Source organism: Phoenix dactylifera, chromosome 18, assembly GCF_009389715.1.
Source record: "Phoenix dactylifera cultivar Barhee BC4 chromosome 18, palm_55x_up_171113_PBpolish2nd_filt_p, whole genome shotgun sequence".
NCBI lineage: Eukaryota > Viridiplantae > Streptophyta > Magnoliopsida > Arecales > Arecaceae > Phoenix > Phoenix dactylifera.
The window spans coordinates 9,271,770-9,292,929 of NC_052409.1; the positions used below are offsets into that span (position 1 = coordinate 9,271,770).

Genomic DNA, 21,160 nt, shown 5'->3' on the forward strand with positions numbered 1-21,160 from the left:
AGAGTTTGAAATGCTTTGAGATCTATACAGTAGGTGAAGACACAATCCTTAAGCGGTGTTGCAGGGCCCTCCAAAGCATCAACCATGCTTGCCTTTGTAGCACTATTAACATTTTCTCTTGCCCCTACCTCTCTTTCCTCCTGGCAACTTCAAAGATATTCCTTGGCTTAGGCAGTTGATCTTAGCCAAAAGGCGGAGAAAGGTATAAGTCTATTTAAATATCATTTTACTCTGCTTAAATATCATTTTAAGTAAGAAACTAGCAACAGTTATAATCGTGCTAGTTAATGTCTTTAGTGATGATTACAGAAATAGCTCCAGTAACTGAGATTATAGGTGATGTGTTAGTATAACGGTTGAAAAATATTTTAGTGAAGGAATTTATGTATTCTAATGGTGGTTCCCCATTGTTGAAAATTATTTTTATTGGAGCGAAATTTTCAGGTTCTCTCCTTTTTCTGTCTTCTTGTCCTCCCCTTCTCTGCCGAAATGTCATCTGAAATCCAGTTGAGAGCTATGAATGCAAGTCAAATAAAAGAATTTGATGTCAATAGACTAGGAGTAATGTTTGGCCAAGCAAGTTACAGAAGGATCTTTTTGTGGCATTGATATCATCATAGCTAAGTCAGTAGCTAGGAGTATATAACCAACGGTGAACAGCCACTAGGCATTAGTATCAATACCGCTAACTTCTAAATCCATGCATTGTATTGTTAGCTTCATAGGAGTAACACGACGGTAAAAACCCAAAGAGGAGAATGACTTCCATATTCAGCGGCAGAGTTCCATGACCATGGTGGTGGGGCCAAGCAAATTGCCTATTTGTAGTTTTTACTTGACTAAGAATGCCATAAGACAAAGGAATTTCACACACGAACTTCTCGGTGCATTGTAACTTCGGTTGGCTGCTTCTAGCCTGCAGAAACTAGGAGAAACTAAATTTAAGCATCACAGCTCTACTTTATACCTTTTTCTTTCTAATCTATTAGTTGCATTTAGTTGGTAACTGGTAAGCTAACAACTACAAAAAGCAAGGTTTGAAATTCCATGAGACGAATTGGAATAAGATTTGATGACATCCTACCCTATCCCAATGCTTCGGACAAGGAATATCCCTAGATATGCCAATCAGGACATTAGGATAATGGCAGGACGGTCCTGTGCCGATGCATGCTGATATCCTGCGAGATATCCTTCAGAACTTGAATCCTTAATAGGAATTTAACTCCAGTTTCAGGCTGTGCAATAAAGCAGTCAGCATTCATCACACAAGGCAGAATAGCCCATAAGCTTGACGCATGCTGACCATACAACGGCTTATTGGATGAATGGCTTCCTGCCTTGTGATCCCCACTTCCACAAGAGACGAGTCCATGAGCACAACTGAATCACCATGTCTTTTTAAGTGCCAGGAAAAGAAAAATAAACTCATGAGTTCTCTCTTTCTTATGTGGCAAACATAAGTCATATTATCTGCTTTGGTATAAGCTATCCGCATATATACATGACAGTTGCTATCCAGACAATAGAAACAGAGAAAAGATTGAAATCTCATTGATGGGGAAATCGTCGAGCACTGAGTTCAACCCTTTGATCGCTGGAATCTTCCATTTAGAATCTTCTTTGATTTGTAGTATACTTTCAGGCATTTCAACCAACCACAACAATAACTGCAAATTTCAGATGGTATGCTTAACTATCACTGCATGCCGCTACACCCTTTGTTTCTTGAATAACACTTCTAGATTAACTCTAAGAACAATGCTTCTTGCTTGCTAGCCAGGCCCAGTTCACCAAGTGAGAGATCACTTTCTCCATCAGTGAATGCACGCCGTGGGTATGGCCTCACCTGTCAGATTCAAACAAAGTGACAGAATGAGGAAGAATTACTTCACCTGTTACTACAGCCAAATAAATCGAAGTCTTACAGACATCACATGATGCACAGATAGAAGTTCATCATAATTGCTATGTATGATGATTGACAAACAATAGGGCCTTATGGAGCATCCAGGACAATGTATTACCTCTTCCTCAAGACATCCTATGATGTTGCAAGGACAATTGTTATGAAAGTAATTGACATCTCCTCAATAACCTGCTGATGGGATACGTGGGGAACAACTCTGACCCTCAGCCTTATCCCATCTCTGGGTATTATCCAAAAGCATCTGAAAGGATTAATGACTGCCAGAATTTGGAACATGGAAACTTTTTTTTTTGACAAAAATGGAACAAGGAAACTTGGCATGAGGAGCAGTCATCATACCAAAGGCTAGTGGGCAAGTGGGGATCTAGCCTATTGGTTATGCAATCTGAGCACATGAAACAAAGGATAAAACCGGCTACGTTTCTCCAAAGACTTGGGAGGGTGTAGAAGAGAAGGGAACAAGGTATTGTCTGATACAAGGAACTGCAACCAACTCCAAGACATTAGTTAAAACCCAAACTCTGCAATACTTCTAACCATCAGATATACCAAGTATCTTGTAACGAACGCACAAAATCCACAATGTGTAGGAACAATATGGGTTAACCATCTGTAGCAAAGTTGCGGCTAAACTATGAAACGGCTCTTGCATCAATTCTTGATGATGCTAGGGTGCTACCTAGATTTTCCAGTAACTATCTAGCCCCTTGATCACCATGAAAATTCTTTTAGCCAATTGTTTTTGGAAAAGCCTTTCCTAGTTTATGATTATTTCAGTTTGGTCTTCCTCCAAGGCATCTTTATCGTCCAAATCCTGGTTTAATTTTCACTCCCCTTTTCCTTATTTTTTTCAGTTAGTTCTATTTATGATTATTAGAGGGTATAATCTTGAAAGAATGCATATGGTCTTACGGAAGCAATACCCCAACTAAAGTATCATGTATAAGTCAAAACATACACCTCTCACTATCAAAATTCAGTTTGTTTTCATCTTTTCTTCCGTTTTCCTTTCTCTCCATCAGCATTGTTTTATGATCAACACTAATTTTCAATTTCTCCCACAGGCTTTGTCAGTATGTTAACTCCCATTCATTCAACTTGAGTTCTGGTTCATTTTAGCAAAGCTAATCCTACAGTAATCTCTCACTTCTTAAAATAAGGCTAAAATTTGCAAGGCCGTATGGTTTCTGTCTTGTATCTTTTGATCTCATTGTCCTGTTAAAGGACTCCCCTCCACCGACTGAATTTACTTTTTCATGCTCTTGCTGTTCTAAATTCTAAAGAACTAAATTACCACCCAATCTTTACTGTAATCAACATACTTTCTCTTTTCCACTTCATATATTCTCAATAAGTCAAATCATTTTGTAGTCTCCGATTAATACTCGGTGCCAGTTAGCTCCCTTGCTATATCGGTGAGTGGCCTCTCCTTGCCATCTTTGAAGCCACATTTCTAAGCCCAATAAAAACATAGACCGCTGCCAAATGTTGTCTGATTTGTTAAAGAACGAATAAAATGTCCTTTCACTGATGAAAACACAGAATCACGTTTGATAAACCTCTCAATCTACAGCTCTCAAATCTAATCTCACCTTTATCAAATCCACTAACAGTTAGGTTGTTGACACCAGTGTCACTCATCACCATACTAGAGATTCAAGCATACCCTTGAATTAGATTCTCAAAAAGGATGCTATTAATATTTTGAGAGGATAAACTAAAGCTGTATCTCATGGCAGTATGCAAAGAAATTTATGGTAGTTTATAACGTTGACTATCTTAGTATAATGTCCATTTTCTAAAGTATTAGAAAAAAGTCTTCCACATCAAGGTTTAAAAACTTGTTCCCTTCTTTTTTTACTATGTTTCAATCTTGTGAAGGATATTCACATACAACACCACAGATCACAAGCATAGCTCTACCCGCAAACCATAGCAAGAAATGGTGTTCCAATCTGCTACAGCACTAGTGCTTCTATCTTCTTTGTGCTATTAAAATTTAATAAAGACATAAAAATTCTCCATCAACAATCAGCATAAAAAATGTCCGCTATTGAATTGCCTAGGGAATCCTAGGTATTGACCACATTAAAGATTGCCAACTTCTCAAGTTATGTAATAATGAAATCAAAGTCCCAAAACCAGTATTAAGAACCGTACTGGCACACTACCGGTTCAGTACGGTATGGTTGGTTATAATACGTATCCCGTATCAAGACAAACTTCCAACCGATACCATCTTGTATCACCGTATTGTACTATTCTAGTAACGTACCAACATGGTATCGAGATTTGGTTCGATATATGAGCCACATTAGTCCATACCAATCAAACCGAGCAAAACCACTGGTACCATCGGGTACCGATCCGTATCATCCTGGACTACCCAATACCGACTCGTATCATCCGATTTCAGATAGTACCATGGCTGGAAGTTAGCGGAAGTATTAGAAGACTATCTCAGTAAGGGACATGTATTGTACCATACTTAACCATATCATACCGAATAGATAACATAGAGGTAAGATTCTCGTTACTAGTCTTGTGAACCTTGCTTCCAATACTTTCTTACTCCCAGCCACAGTTACACCTGTAATCAAACAATACATATTGGTACCAAACAATATAGGGTGGTTTTGCTCAGTTCAAACTAGTACAGACCAGTTCAGTTCATATACTAAACTTAGAACCTCAGTACCATACTAGTATGGGCGGGTACGGGTTCGTACAGCATACCTTAAATGAAATAATTTTTCTATTGACTTAAAGTATTTGAAGTGTCCTGGCAAATTTTCAAACATCAACAAGTATCCAAGAGAACACACCATAAATGTACTCAACTTCTATCCTTTAGGTAAATACATTTTTTATTTAAAGAGATAATTAGTTGACAAGATTAGTATGTTCAATAAACAAAAGAACAAGAAACCTGCTAAAGAGGTGGTTCCTAGCCATCTAATTGCTCATCTAGATGCCAATCTACCTTCCTTGAGGTCCTAGATTGGGTTATCCAAGTGACTAGGTGGAACTGCATAGGCACCTTGGTGGCTACTTGTGAAAACCTTGAGAAGACAATGAGATACTTGTGAAAATTTTCAAACACCAACTAGTATCTAAGGGAACACACCATAAATGTACTCAACTTCTATCTCTTTAGGTAAATACATTTTTTATTTAAGGAGATAATTAGTTGATAAGATTAGTACCTTCAATAAACCAAAGAACAAGGAACCTGTTAAAGACAAAAGTGGTTCCTAGGCATCTAGTTGCTCACCTAGATGCCAATCTACGTTCCTTGAAGGCCTAGAAAGCCCAAGCTCCTAGGTAGTTGGGTTTTTCAAGTGCCTAGGTGGAACTGCCTAGGCACCTTGGTGGCGACTTGTGAAAACCTTGGGAAGACGAAGAGACCATCTTCCCAAATTCTTGGCTCCTTGGTTTCTCAAATTTGTTCTTTGTTATATGTGACCAAAAGTTGCTTCCTCTTATTCTAGGTTCTAAGTTGCTCACATTAACTGATGACTTGACCTAATACATTTGAATATATTATTTTAAGAACCTACATGATGATGGTCATGGTGACTCTACCACAACCAAAATCAAAGAGTTTTTAAACAAAAAGTTATTAGCAATTTTCCTATAATAATATGCCTGCCATATGGATACATGATAGAAGCTGCATTGATTTTGTTGCAGTAATCAGGTCTAAATCCGCAGTTACAGATTATGCTTATTACATTTTTGGCCATACCAGTTATTTGTTAAATAATTTCGTTGTTGCCCCACGAGGCCATCCATACTTTTATGGACTGAAGTGCTAACGACTTTCAGAATGACATCTGGCACATCATGGGAGTAACTCCTAGAACATGTTTATGCATTATTTATATCATGATCCTTTATTTTTCTCACCCTCTCTGACATAAATGAATATTGAACTATTGAAATTAAAGCAAATTGATGGATATTTTTTTTTTCTTTGAAAAATATAGAAAAAGTAAATGAATGTTGAATTGGTTGAACTACTAGATTTTGATGGTAAATAGCAACACAAGATATCTTCATGTCATGACACCCTATATAATTGTCGATTCACAATTATAATTCAAGTTAATGTATCAATCAGATCGCTTTCCTTGAAACAAGACTGACAAAATCAGAACATTCCAATCAAGAATTTCAAAGGCATATAAGCTATTCACAACCAGATACCGTTAAATATTAAACTATGACCAGAATACTATTATGTATTAAAATAGGATAGGACAGCAGAAAACAAGCGGATGGGTAGAAGAATTACCAATCTGTAGGTGCCAGGCTTAACCACCCTTCCAAGATCTATATAATCAAGAACGAACTGCAACCAAAGCCAGCAGTAATAATCAAGGAGAGAGACAAGGAGAGAGCAAGCGACCACGCCGATAGAGAGAGGAGGGGGCAAGGAGGGGGCAGGGAGGGGGAGAGAGAGAGAGAAAGGAATTAGAATGTTTATAAGTCATGACCATTAAATAAGATTTACCTGAAGCTTGTCAGATTTCAGAAAGCGACGTCCACGGCGACTGCCATCAGGCATGCGGACAAGAAGTGTCACAGCATTTTCATCATCTGAAGAAGGTTCCTGTGGAAGAGAAGCTTCTTTTGCAGCAAGCTTCCTCTCAAATTCCTGTAAGTCAACACAATTTAGAAGAAACAAATGTAAAAATTCTATTTTACACTGCATACTTTGATCATCAAGAATCCAAACTCACTTATTTCCCTACTGAACACTTATTCCTGCATCATTTTGTATTTCTATAGCACTCATACATGTTATATCTCATGTAAACATAGGGTTGATAATAAAGATAGTAGTAATACTCTATAGCTCTTGACTAGTAACGCCACTATCCTCCACAGTTTATCTCGCTGGTTCAAATCCTTTGTAACATGTACCTTCATTTGAAAACTACATACAAGTTTCTCATACCATTAAATCGTACAACAGTTTGTTGAAAAGCATAAAACCAATTAAAATTTACAGATGAAAGAGCGGTTATCAACCACTTAATTGTGTTGACTAACTTTCTCTTATCTTGGATCCCCATAATCCTCTTTTTGCTCTCCCTCAACATTCTTTCACTAATTCTTCCCTTCCCTTCTCATTTTTCCCCTCCTTTTAAAGAAAATGAAGCCAAGATTAAAGGAAAAAAAACAGGAAAGCTTGCATTTTTCTCTGAGCATAAATCAATATCAGTTTTATCTAAACAGTTTAAGAGGCGGGCTTCTGATTCCTTTCTACAGCTAGAAACTAAATGTAAGACTGAAACTCTATAACAGATTAATAATAAAGGGATCTAGAACTACTCATAAGGGTGCCGCTCCTTAAAACAATAAAGAAAGTGACTATCAACAATTTTCTGGGCTGCCTACCATAATCATTGTGCATATTCAGGGTACCACAGTATCAAGTATATTATGTCCCTTAGCATTACAATAGTTTTGTTTTTGGCGAGGAAGTTCAGTTAGATAGTTTCTAAGATACGAAAAAAATCTTTTTTCAACTGAAAGGAATACAACCAAAGCAAAGGTATCTGCAAAAGCAACGAATTTTCATTTAACATGCAAGACTCTCCAAATAACTATTTGCGATCTCAATTTGATATCATGCAGTATTTGCAACTGTTTCCAAAAACTAATTTAGCCTGGATTTTTTTCCATCAACAGTTTTCTAATATATACTGAAGGTACTTCAGAATAGTTTAATTGATGTTAGCAGCCACTGCAAAATCCTAAGTCACATAAAACAAAAGGCACTTATGCAAATGAAAGAGAAAACAAGAATGTATTTCAAAGGCACCCAAAGAAAACAATCACCAAAATTGATTTGTTTGAAAATAGCAATTACCCATTTGCATCTGGCAGTGCGTAAAAGAAGTTGTTTTAGTTCTAAGAAAAAAATTCTGAAAATATAAAAGATCATGAATTAATTATTTCATGTCAAGACACTTTCAAAAACATATTACTTCTTCCTCAAGCTGTTTTCTGTGATTTTCTTCCTCTTCCTGTTTTTGCTTTTCAAGGGCAGCTTCTCTAGCAGCAGCTTCCTCTAAATGCCGAAGTTCAGCTTCCTGCTTGGCCTTCAACTCTTTTTCTTGATCTGCTTGCAATGATGCAAGATACTCGTCATCCTGCAAAATCAAGCAAGTTATCAACAATGTCAAAGAACCATAGCAACCCCCATTCACTATCAACATAACATGTCAAACCTGTTGCTCCCTTAACAAGCGTTGTGCTGTCAGTGATGGTGATGGTGGACGAGGTATACGTGGATAGAAAGTTGGGCTTCGATCTGAACCAGTTTGCATGACTTGATGAGGTTGATATGCAAAATGATATGATGTTCCTTCTGGAATGCCACCAAACATTGCAGCTTCGAGCATGACAGCTTCGTCATGCTCTTCAGAGGATATGCCACCCCACTTATTCAAAATAAGACAGATAAATAAATTAAAGAAAAAAAGAGCGAACCAATCCTATTCACACACGAGTCACTACAAGACCAACTTTCCATGAGAGCATACAGTACCTCATCTGACTGGAAGGTGTTTCCATTATATGGAGGACGACTGCTGATATTATTCTGCTGAGGACTTGATGGAGGACTATAGACCACTTGTCCAGATTCTGCTAATTCCGCATTTCCAGAAGAAGGGCATCTGGTACGGTGCCTCACTAAAGGTAGCTCCTCTACATCTTCAGTTTCCTCTTGGACAAATGTGTTGCCTTCCTCTGATTTTAATTGATTTGAAGTTCCAGACATCCCTGAAGCAAATCCTTGCCTTCAGTGACAGAAAAAAAAACATATCAGCAATGTACAGTTAGAAATTAGTTTACAGTTTATACATATTTACCCTCCAATAAAAAAAAAAGTGTGAATTACACATATGGATTATGACTAAATTCCTAGAATGTTATTTGCATGCACCAGCATTTGAAACTATCCCAGTTTTAAGCATTTCTTCACAGAAAAGTTCATAACCTAACAGAATGATACTAGTGCTGCCATCTCAATCACTGGGCTCACTTATCAGCAGCTCCTACCAACTCAATCTCTAAAGAGGGTATTCTCACGCATTATGTTGAAAAGCTATGATACAATGAGGGAAATGCCAAATGGAGAACCCTCATGTAAACTCACTTTGAGTCTAAATCAAGAATGCACCCAAATTCTAACAAGGTTTTGAACAAGAATTCTAAGCAAGGAGTGTTTTCCTTATATTAAAACAATTATATGCCTTAAGCACCCCAAAACATTCAGAAAGCTAAAAATCTACCAAACGATGGATATAACTAAACCCTAAGAAGACTAAAAAACATATGTTTAATTTCAATTTCTGAAAATAATATCAGGGTAAATCAACCAAGACCAGAATACTAGATCAAATTTTGTATAATCTATCTGCAAGACCACATTTGGTTTATGTTTAACAGGTAATTCTCATTAAATTATAATTACTATCACTGTAATGAAATGACTAATTAGGTATAAACATTTCAACACTGGCCATGTTCGCATCAATAAATATAGCATAGCTAGGCTGGGGTAGTGTATATGACTGACTCAGGAAACACTTATTGGATGGAAAAAAGTATTTGGTGGACAGACATGGACAGACAACAACCAAAGCACATGCAATGCCCATGATTAATTCAGGAAGGCAGAAAATTTAATTCACATATGTAATCATCTTAATCAACAAATATCACACAACATACATAACGCACATATCTAATCACGATGAGGTATATGATGCACGTTCATGATCCCATGAACTGTTCTAACCAAGGACTGAGGTATGGATACCAATAACCTGCATAAAGTACAGACCGGCACAGCGCCATATTGTACCAACCCATGGAAAGCCTCTTGGTGCCAGCACCTTAAAAATGAAGTGATGTAACACATGGAGCAGTACCAGTACCTTAACAGTACAATATGGTATGCCATGTATGTGGTGGTGCTTAACGCTTTGGTTGTAATGTTACTCAGAACACAGTTCATAGAGATTATTGGATCAATAGCTGTGATTCCAGAGGAAGAATACTTGATGGATGGCTGCGATCTTACAACAAAGTGAATTGTCTAAGGTTGCTACCACAAGACTTTTTAAGTTAGGTATATTGATAATCAAGTGAATTGTCTAAGACTTGTTGCCATAAGACCCTTTTATTTAACCAAGGTAAATTGATAATTAAACTACACTTTCGGTTGATGACTAGATGTACTTGTCTTGTTTCACTCTCTAAGAAAAAATTAAGAAGGAAGTATTTATTGAAGAAGTGACCATTTATAAAGCTAAGCATCACTTATCATGCTCAATTATCTAAAGGAAAATATCCTGAATTTCAAGGCATTATCATCGAGAGTATCTGGCCTTAATGATAGAATATCTCCCAGATCCTCTATTTTAGGCAGTCAATTATGCTGTCATTGAAAGTATCTGGCCTTAATGATAGAATATCTCCCAGATCCTCTATTTTAGGCAATCCATTATGTTGTCATCAAGAGTATCTGGCCTTAATGACAATATCTCTTTGATTCTGTCAATTATGATGTCATCGAGAGTATCTGGCCTTAATGACAGAATATCTTCCAGATCCTCTATTTCAAACAGTCAATTATGCTATTCATTGTATAGATTCTATATATTAGGAAATAGAGGTAGGCGAACTTGTTGTATAGCTAGAATAGCAAGAATAGCGCACGTTTTGTATAGCTAGAATAGTGTAAACCTTGTACAAATAAACTTTCTTGTACAGATACTTCTCTATTTAAGAGAGGCATAATCGCATAATGTCAGCAGGTTATTTTGATAGGCACATGACCTGCCAGCCATATGAAACTTCATGCGATATCTAATATAACAGTAAAACATTTCAATCTAGCATATCAATATCATGATTAGGTTTCAGTGAACTGGATGATAGCTGTCATTGAACATAACAAGGTTTTGCGATTTTTTTGCATATTAATAAAAATTAGGATTTTACCACATCAGATAGCTGTGCGCATGTATTGATAAATTATTGAAGTTCTCAAGGGGTTTTTTGTTTCATTGCTATGCCAACAGAAATTAACAATGTAGAAATAATGTGTTCTGCAATTCTTGAACTTAACTGTATGACTGATCTTAGGCACACATTATGAGCTGGAGTTGATTATAATCTGATATTTTCTAAATTTCCTAGTGTTACAGCCTAAAGACGAGCATGCAGGCGAACAGGAAGATGATTGAATCAAACTTTAAGGAACTATTCCTATAGCTTAATATATTTTTACAGCATGAATTGTAGCATTCTCATGTTTCTTAATTTATAAGAGAGACTGACATAGGCAAGTAAATGGCAAAGGTTCAAAACAAGTGCATGCAACATTATAAAGCAACTTCGGAATAAGTAAGAGTAGAAAAAATACGTCTCTCCCTCAGATCTAAAAGCATCCATGGGTTATCAATTTATAGGTGAGTGTACTAAATTCTGGACCAAATCAATACGAAAGAGAAATTAAACCATGAGTCCATATGAGTGTCAAACCGAAAACATCAGTTTTGATTATCAGTATACAAAACTACAAAACCAACCAATAACCCAATCAAAACTGAATGGACAGATTAATGAGTGATATTTAGTAAAATGGACATCATCCTTCATGTAACATGCAATCACTATTGTCTATGTGCTCACTATCATACAAGCCAAAATTTGGTGCTGATGGTGGGCAGAAATCATCAACAGTGAAATGAAGTTGCCATATTTATAGTTTTGAACTATCAAATAATTCTAAAAATGCAGAGAAGAGGGGAAAGGTGCATGTGAAGATCTCTAGTTTAAACTAATGACTGCAATAAAAAGATGAAGAAGATATCCACCTTCCATTTGCTGCAGTCACCCTTTCTACATTATCCACTTCCATGACAGGTAAATTAGAAGGCTGATTCTCTCCAATATGCAACCCCTGCCCATGCAGTGCTCTTTCTTGCTCTGCAGTCTGTAATAGGGGGGAAATCAGAGCAGGACATTTGAAAAAAGAAAAGAAAAAAAGAATAGCAAGCTTGAGACAGAAAAGAGGTGACAGAAACCTTTAACGACAATGAGACTGCACATGCAAGATCAACATCATCTAATGCAGGGGACTTCTGATCAAGCCCAGGACCAGTTGAGTCCTACATGGAAAACGATGAGGTCCAGATAAATGGCAAGAAAATTGAACAGAAACATGTAAGACAAATGAACCTACATTGCGAACATCAATCTGCTGACTGGGATGCCCCTCAGCTTCTCGCTTGGAAGCTTCAATTGCAGCTTGTATCATTTCCTCTTCTATGTCATTGTTATAGTCAGTCAAATCAACGAATTGAGAAACATTTGGTCCATGACGCCTTCCAAAAGTAACATCAGCAGGAGTGGCATGATGATTAGCAGGAGCATTTGGAAGGTCCTCATCTTCATCATCGTCATCAATAATGACAGTCCCATGAATCTCCGGCCCATGTGCAGGTATGTTTTCAGTAACATCCTCTATGGTAGGCCCTAGACCAGAAGAACCAGGTTGCGTATTCCCATCCTTAACTTCAATAGGTATCTCCCTCACCTCCCTTGGAAGTGAAACTCGTGGGGCAAGGTTAGGAATACCAGTAGCAGCTCCATCAAAAAAATTTCGACCAAAAGTTGAATCAAGAAGTGAAAATGGGTTCAAATTTCGAGCAGCTGACAGTAGTGGAAAAGCAGGTCTTAAGGGTTCATCATCAAGTGGGTCATCTATGTTCATAAAATCACTGTGTGGGGCTGGAATGGGTGCTTGATGTGTGCTGGACATAAAAAACCAATGAAATATTTAATTAAAGATTTACTAGAACTGAGGGTAGAATAGCAAATAGTTGAATATTTCTGTAGATTAACAAGGTGCAATTTCTTAACAAAACCAAATGAAGAACTTGAAATACATACATAATCCTATCTCCTTCATTAAAGTGTGCATTCACAGCTTCATTCAGGTCCCCACCATGTTCCTGAGTGTCATTCACATGCCAGAGAACAAGCGAATAAGACAAGGGAATAAATCTAGAAATTCCACCAAAGATGCAATATGTCGGTTCATCTATATAACATAAATTTTAAAAGAAAAAAACATCACAAACAAATATCAGGATCACATATCATGTAAAAGGAATAATTGGTACACTTCAATAGAACAAGGGGATTGAATGGCATACATGATGAAGCAAGGTCCGCCGTACCGGTACCGGTCGGCGTACCGGTGGCCGGTCGGACCGGTACGGTACCGGTCCGGTCCGGTACGTACCGGCGGGTACCAGTCCCGTACCGGCCGGTACGCGGTGGTTTCAAAAACCACAGCGCGCGGCGCTGTGGTTCTACAAAAAAAAAAAAAAATCGTACCGGTGCGAACCGGCCGGTTCGCACCGGTACGAAGCCGGTACCGGCCGGTACGGGCTCCGAACCGGCCGGTACAGGCCCGTATCCGTTCCGGTACCGGTCCACGGCCGGACCGGTACGTACCGGCCCGTGCCGGTACGGGCCGGTACGGCATTCCATGCGATGAAGTTTTAAAAATGTTATCAAATATTAGATATTATATGACCAGGAGTATCAGCCATCTCAAATTTATTTCACACGAATCAACAGAAATAAAAAAAATAAAGACTCAGGAAAAATTGGTCCTGTATTTGATACCTTAACCACGATATAATGAGATCATATATTTTCCACCACCATTATAAGCATTTGATTCATATTTTTTATGCCTAAGTCCGGCATGCCCTCTATCAACCTTCCCTCTACTGACAAATAGTTTTCATCTCAACATTCCTCTACACCAAAAATAATAAAGAGAGAAGTTAATGTACGAATGGCATCATATTTGCAGCCCTTTGGGAGGACATACAAGTATATAAAAAGCTCATGACTATGGTATATAAAAAGGTGAATCCACCTTAGATAAGCAAAACTTGCACTTTCACCAAGAGGACCCATATCAAATCAAAAGGTTATGAGCGTCCCATTGTCAAGCCAAGGTTTCTTTCTAATAACTGAGAGCCTAGCACACATAGGCATGTACATATGTAAGTATATGGTACATCGCAACCATGTTGTGGCTTAGAAAGTAGCAACATATCAAGAGACTTTGAGCTTCTCTTCACATTGCTTCAGCTTGCACTTTTACCAAGAAGACTACCATTAGATCAATCGGTTGTGAGTACCTCTTTATCAAGATAAGATTTTTTCCAATAACTAGGAATTTAACATACATATACATGCACACACACATATACATACATAAATATATGCATACACCCAACCAACCACCCATATGTACGTATGTATATATGTGAATTAGAGCCGATCATGGGCTTGAAGGCCCACCTGGCCCGCCCAACCCATAGGCTTTAACACTAAAAATAGGCCCACGGGATAGGCCTGGGCAAAAAAACAAGTCTGATCTGAAAATCAGGCCAAGCCTGGAAAATTAAACATTGGCCCAGCCCAACCCAGTCTAAAATAATTATATCCATTTATATATATATTATAGGTTAATTAATATTAACTAATTATATATTATAACAACAAAATCTTATACTATATGTTAATGATCATATTAATATTGGGTCCCTTGGGCGGACCTAGCGTTTCCCTTCGTTTCAGACAAAAACTGGGATATTAAGCAAAAGGCAGCAGAAGCGCGCCATCGGCCTGCAGCCAAACTTTGAAGAAGATAGGATCAGATTCAGTTGCCTTGAACCTTCAAAGACTTTTGGGATCATGGAATGCTACCTAAATCTACTATCAATCATGATATAACCCAGAGTAGCAACATATTGAGAAGCCTTGAGCTTCTCATTACATTCCTTCAATTTGCACTCTCACCAAGAAGACTCCCATTAGATCAATTGGTTGTGAGTGCCTCTTTATCAAGGCTTTTGCTAACAACTAGGAGTTTAACACACATAAACACATATACGTATATACATATATGTATAATATATATATATATATATATATATATATATATATATACACATTAGACACACACACGTACTTACATATATAGGTAGGTAGGTATGTACGTATACATCCTCACTATAAGAAAACTATAGTAATTATTATATATTCCAGATTACATAAATCACCTAGCAAGCTGCCTAAATTAGTTTTATGAGAAACTAACTAATCACCATAAGCTTGTTTGCAAAGTACCAACTTTAGATTAAAACATAAATCTCACTATGAACACTAATATCATTTCCACCTCTGCTAGCCATTTTCAAACATCATATCTCCACATAACCTTTGAGATCAATTTCACTAGACTGCACACATATGCATGCACCCATATTTACTTCACAAACCGTTTTTTAAATAAATGTAAGAAAATCCCAATAAAATAAGCTAAGCAAGTCCCCCTATCATGCAACTGTCGACAACATTCTCTTAAATAGCTCTCTATTCCTATTGCTTAAAAGTTAGCAAAATAAGCACCTTTCTCATGCAAATATATTCTTACCCTTCTACCACCTGTTATGTTTCCACCCAAATGAACACCATTCAAGGAATTGACCATCGAGATAGTATATCTATGGTGCAAACTTTCAAGAAGCAACTTCCTCAACTATTCTCTCTGGAATTTTCCTCCTGATGTAAAAGGGTCTAAAGCTTTCAAGGAGTAAAAAATAGCTTATGTGATAACATAGGATCTATGAAAAGGTTTAATTTTAAAGAAACAACAAATACAACAATAGTTTCTGTGTTTTCTCGCTCAAAATATAGTGGGAAAAAAAATACCACCAAGGTTTCCCTAGAAGAGAAGAGAAAAGAGAGAGAAAGACAGAGTTTTACGTATGTCAGCCAAAACGAAGGTGGCCACATCCATTATGTCCAAAATATGCATGGATTCAACAAAAGTTTGTCTACTACAATTATGTACCCATTATTTCTTTCTTGGTTGAAACATATCCGCCGTATATTAATTGTCTTATCTTTCTTATTAGTGTTGCATTAGATTTCATGAAACAACATAACATTTCCTATGACCCTCCATAGCCCATCGTAGATAAAAGCTGGCAAAACATCAATGGTGCTTGTTGCTTGTAAACGTAAAAAATATTTTGATCCAATTCGGTGAAAAATAAAGTGTTTGGAACTTCGAACTCAAACCTAGTGTCCATTTTTTTTTCCTTTGCTCATGGCATGTCACACCATTTGAACAAAGACATGCATGCACAGTGCGCACACACACACAAACACAAAAAAAGTTAGAGTTGGGTTTCAATGATACATAAATCTTCTCTTAGAATATGGAAATTCACTTGTAGAAAAGAGAAATAAAATAAATCTATACTATAAGGAGCAAAAAGAATATATTTTCAAAAATCAATATACTTAAGATAATATGATGCAGCATGGGGTGCAGCCAACAGGTACTACGGCCAGCTAGACCATGCCAGCTTTGCAAGAGCTAGTAGATTTGCATGTGAAGACTTTGATAGGTAAATATGTGATTTTATTTCTACTAGAATAGTTGATTTAGAGATTTTTGTACTGGGCTTAATGCACGAATTAAGGTTAGGAGTCATGTCCTAGTGAATGGTTCCTCAATCCAGCTTGCTTCATTTCTATATTGATCTTCGAAATTTAATTGCAGCAATCAAATATCCTTTCACCCTTCTTGCTGCATCATAATGCCTATGGTTTCAGACATTATTAAATGTGATAGACATTAAGTGATTTTACCACCAATCTTGTAGTGACACTATCAAGGTTCTCAATCCCAGTATCAGACTCCACACCAGTACCATATTGGTATAGCGTCCTTATGCCCAATATGGGGTTGGTCCGGCGTACCGACTTTCCATATGCCTCCCAAATCGAGTATTGGTTCGATACCAGTATGCTACAGGATGCCCAATATGGGGTTATGCACGCCAGTATTGGGAACATTGCCCACTATCTAAGTTAGATAATAACCTAATAACACATCATACATATCTCAAGAAATTAACCCCCAATATACCTCAAAGTCATTAAATTTCCTATTTCTCATCACTACTCTCACTCATGAGCCTACCATTGCAGTTCATAGATCGAAAACATATATTGCCATGAAATTACGCAGACAACAAAATCCTTTATGAAATGTTTAGAGTTATCATTTGTTCATTCAACAACTGATTTCATTTTTCAATCATAATAAAACACAAAACTAGATACCAAACTTCCTTTCTCATCAAATTTGTACCACAGCTATGGATTCATTTTGCAACAAATAATAACAAAAATTCATTAACATTTTCTACTCAAAAATGATATCACATTTCAGTCATGCTAAAATACACAACCGGATTCCAAACTTTCTTTCTCACCAAAATTTATCCCTCCAACAAACCCACCAGTCTGACCATATTCCAACCATGCAATCAAACCCACGAAGCGAAACAGAATAGAAAATAAAAACATCGCACAAATCAAGAACCATCAAAGAAACTCCAACTTCAGATCACCCAATTAGCAATAACCAGACCAAAACGCTAATACATAATTCCCATCAGAGCCGAAACCTTAGATTGCTAGAAAGAGACAAAGAGAAGAGCGGCGATCGGAAGAATCGAACAGCTCACCTCGAGCTTCTGCAGCGCGACCGCCTCCGAGGCGCCGGTGATGCTCATGAAGGTCTCGATCGCGTCCTGCGGCGGCCTCGCCATTCTCGGAATTCGCCCAAGATCCCACCTAGAGTTTCTCTCACCTCAATCCCAATAGAAAGCGAGAGGGAGAACGAGAATGGAGGGTAGAAGGAGAGGGATGGCTAAATTCTCCAGTTTGCCAGCAGTTCAAAGCGGTGGGATAGAGAGAGACAGAGAGAGAAAGAAGGAAAAGCCGTGGGTTTCCAAATTCCACAAACTTCTACGAAACCGATGGGGGATTGAAAAATGCTTCAAATCGCAACCTTACCAAACAACCATCACCACGTGGCGAACGGTGACTGGATAGAAACTTCTACTACCCAGTCTACTCGTGAAATGTGTCCGGATCGATAGTTTCGGTAACATTATTTGGGCCGCATAGCAATATCTCCAGGGGAATAAGATTTCTTAACTTGAGATCCAAGGCTTGAAAAGATACCCCGGAAAGAAAGCGGTGGGCCCCAGGGAGCCTGTGAGGAGGGGACGGGGCGTGGGGTCCACAGATCATGGCCGTCCGATGGGCTGGACACGGTTGTTGGTGTAAAATTGGGTGAGATCTGTACGGTGAGATGTTGGTGTTTGGTGGGATGGGTGGAGCACGTGAAAGTCAGCAAGTGGAAAGAGGGTGAGAGAGAGAGAGGAAAGAGGAGAGAGGAGATCGGAAAGACGTGGTGGCGTGGACGGAAAGGGGATACAGGAAACAGCGGATCCAGCGAATCATTTCTTCATTCTAAATTCTCAGCCGTCCGTATAAAAATAAGTATGAGAAGGGAATCCCAGCTTTGGAGATTTTGGTTAAATAAACTGGATCTTTTTAACTTTCAGATGTTTGCCAACGTGAATGCACCGAAAGGCATGTATTTTTTTTCTTTCTTTTTTTTTTACTTTACTTTTCTGCGAAGTGAAGGGGGAGTCCGCTAATGTTCTTTCTTCCTGTAGTTTTCATTTTCTCCAATTTTCCACCAGTTGATGGGGGGATGCAGTGGGCTGAAGAGGGAGGAGATTTTGAGGAGTGGTTCTGATTGAGCTAGTGAATGGGATTGGTATGGGTCTTACCAATCCCATATTCTTATTATGGGATTACACGAATTCACATAAATGTTTTTTACCATCTCCACTGAGAATACTAGAGAATGAAAAATTGTGAGATCAAAGCAACATGATATCAAAAACACAGTATCACATTAGGTTCCAACTATCTTCCCCATATTTTTTTGAACGAAGATGTTCTCCATGAACCCTACCATGAACATGTTTTTGCCTCACTAGTTTCTCTTCATTATATTTTGTTCCTTCATCTCTCGTAGCACCCATCTCTCTTGATGGTGCCCCATTCCAACTCAAGTTGTAGCTTTGCCGAGAATTTAATACGTCCTTATTATGCTTATGCTTGTGCCTCTGTTTATGAGCACGTAGCTGAGTATCATGTTTGAGATGGTAATGATCACTCACTGCCCACTCAGGTTGCTTGTGAAGCAAATGGTGAGTATGCCTACTATTTTGCTTCTTTTGCACATAGGAAGGATGTAGCCTGTCTTTGTGATGCACACGGTGGCCATTATCTTCATGGTATCGAATGCGAGACTGGTTGGTATGTTTTCCATGCATTGAATAAAATCTGTTTCTTTGATTTCCATCTCCAAATCGATCATCCCACCAATCATAAAGTGGATCAAAAAATCCTTTCTGATGTAACAGCCACAGAAGCATAACAACTGCAAAACCAGATACAGCCCATTGTAAAATTTTGATATGTATGGATAACTGCCATAGCGGAATGGTCACTGAGATGATGGACAATACCTGTTGGAAAAATTGCTAGAAGTAGCCCAAACATTAATATCCAACCCACACATATATATTTTATGTGGCAATTGAAATCAAAGAAATTCGAGCATTTACTTCTGTCTCAAAGAAAATTGAATGTTAGATGTGCAGCAAGGAGAAAACTTCATTTCATCAACATAAATAGAAAAATAGAAACTAGACTTAACATGTCCATCAGTCCACAAATGAGGTAAGCTATATAAAATAAGCATGCCGTTTAACATGTATGAGAAAAGAACATGGATGCCTTGATCATCAAAAGGAGGAAGAATCATTTTAAACATTCTTTATAGGCTGAGATACTATGAGAGTGCTCAATCAGCCAACTAATCAAGCTCAATCAGAAGTTATTTTCAAGCCTGAAATGCAGAAGCAAGCTTGACTCGTTCCCTGTTTCTCCTTTAATCAAGCTTGATTGAGCCTATGGAGCTGAGTGAAAGAGCCTATTTCAAATGGCTCGATACCCTGAAATCGTGCTCTAACCCAGCTTGGTTTAATTTCAGGCTTGAAATTTAAAGTATTGGTTATACAAACATAATTCATGCCACAACATCGATTCTTCCACCTTTAATTTTTGGATCGAGCTTTGATTTCTGCTGTTTATTGATTTTGATGGCTATATGTAGTAAGACTCCGCCACGGAAGTTCAATTTTTTGGTCACCAACACTCTTAGAGAAACCCTACTGCATTGCTACAACAAAAGTATTTACAAATACAAGTTGAATACAATTTGGTTTCCATTTTGGAATATTGAGCATCTCTATTCTAATATATAACTGAAACTCCAGAGTGGAATGTTTTTGAAGCTCAGTGTCTCCGCATTTCGATCATTATGTTCATAGCATATGGCATACCCTAGTATAGGTGATCACAACTTCATCAAATATCACTTTTTTTACAATATTCCTCAACTGATTTCATCTGATCCACCATAAGTTTGAAAAAGTTGTTAGCATTTGTTCGCAATGATTGAATGTTTGATAAGTGTCAATGCTAATGCCTTGACATTTTAAATTGCAGCAAAGCACTGTCTCATTTTCAGTTGTCTTTTTTATACCATAGTATGCTTCCTTTTTTACTTTAGCTCTCCTTGTAATGACAATTTCACCATTTTTTTAGCTTATAATTTTTTACCGAGATTTCACCATCACTGTAAGTCAGCACTCATCTCACAACATCTATGAGTATATTATATTTAAATGCAACAAAAAGATTCCTAAGTTTGACTCTTTTACATGAAAATAATTTCTGCACATTAAGTCATAGATTAGTATCAACTGGGGAAAAATATTCTAGTTCACATAGCCATTTCTGCCTTTTATGAATAACAATATCTGATCTATCAATTCGATTCATAATCGAGAATTGCATAGTACAACATACGAAAATCTTTTATTTTATCCAAAAATTCATGAGACATCTTTATACATTAATTATAGTTACCAGGAAATAAGCTGCTTTTTAAAATCACAAATATGTAATTATGAGTTTGGATGCATTGAAGTTCATTCAAATGCCTGGATGATTAGTTTGTTACACAGACTGACACCATCTCAAAAAGGTGATTTACCTGATCAAGTCACTTTAAACTCGTTCTAATATCTCAAAATTTCTATGGCCTGTGTCAAAAAGGTGATAAAGTCAGGTGATTATCTAATTCTAACTGATAAAGGC

At 37.6% G+C, this 21,160-nt stretch overlaps 2 protein-coding genes across 2 annotated transcripts in view; both read right to left on the minus strand.

The window, feature by feature from the left end:
* Window positions 1-1,374: 1,374 nt before the first annotated feature.
* On the minus strand, window positions 1,375-17,836 carry LOC103723707 (plant UBX domain-containing protein 8-like). Its single transcript, XM_008814713.4, has 11 exons — window positions 17,596-17,836; window positions 12,914-12,975; window positions 12,204-12,774; window positions 12,046-12,129; window positions 11,836-11,954; window positions 8,493-8,745; window positions 8,173-8,385; window positions 7,930-8,094; window positions 6,447-6,590; window positions 6,228-6,284; window positions 1,375-1,849 (listed from the first exon to the last, which is right to left on the minus strand). Exons 1-11 carry the CDS (start codon window positions 17,677-17,679, stop codon window positions 1,742-1,744), a joined length of 1,860 nt encoding a protein of 619 aa, XP_008812935.2. The 5' UTR covers window positions 17,680-17,836; the 3' UTR covers window positions 1,375-1,741.
* Window positions 17,837-18,829: 993 nt separating this feature from the next.
* LOC103723711 (protein HAPLESS 2) overlaps window positions 18,830-21,160 on the minus strand; it is a 44,661-nt gene continuing 42,330 nt past the window's right edge. Inside the window, exons 17-18 of the mRNA XM_026800207.2 lie at window positions 19,462-19,562; window positions 18,830-19,373 (exon numbers count right to left, since the gene is read on the minus strand). Coding sequence (XP_026656008.2) covers window positions 18,838-19,373; window positions 19,462-19,562 — 637 coding nt within the window. The 3' untranslated portion in view covers window positions 18,830-18,837. The remainder of the gene's footprint in view (window positions 19,374-19,461; window positions 19,563-21,160) is intronic.

Excerpts from the sequence above, each read along its gene's own strand:
- LOC103723707 (XM_008814713.4), bottom strand. The coding sequence starts at position 17,679 with ATGGCGAGGCCGCCGCAGGACGCGATCGAGACCTTCATGAGCATCACC. Across the intron at positions 8,746-11,835 it reads GTGACTGCAGCAAATGGAAG|GCAAGGATTTGCTTCAGGGA; the intron begins GTGGATATCTTC and ends CTGTCACTGAAG. Across the intron at positions 8,386-8,492 it reads ACACCTTCCAGTCAGATGAG|TGGGGTGGCATATCCTCTGA; the intron begins GTACTGTATGCT and ends ATTTTGAATAAG.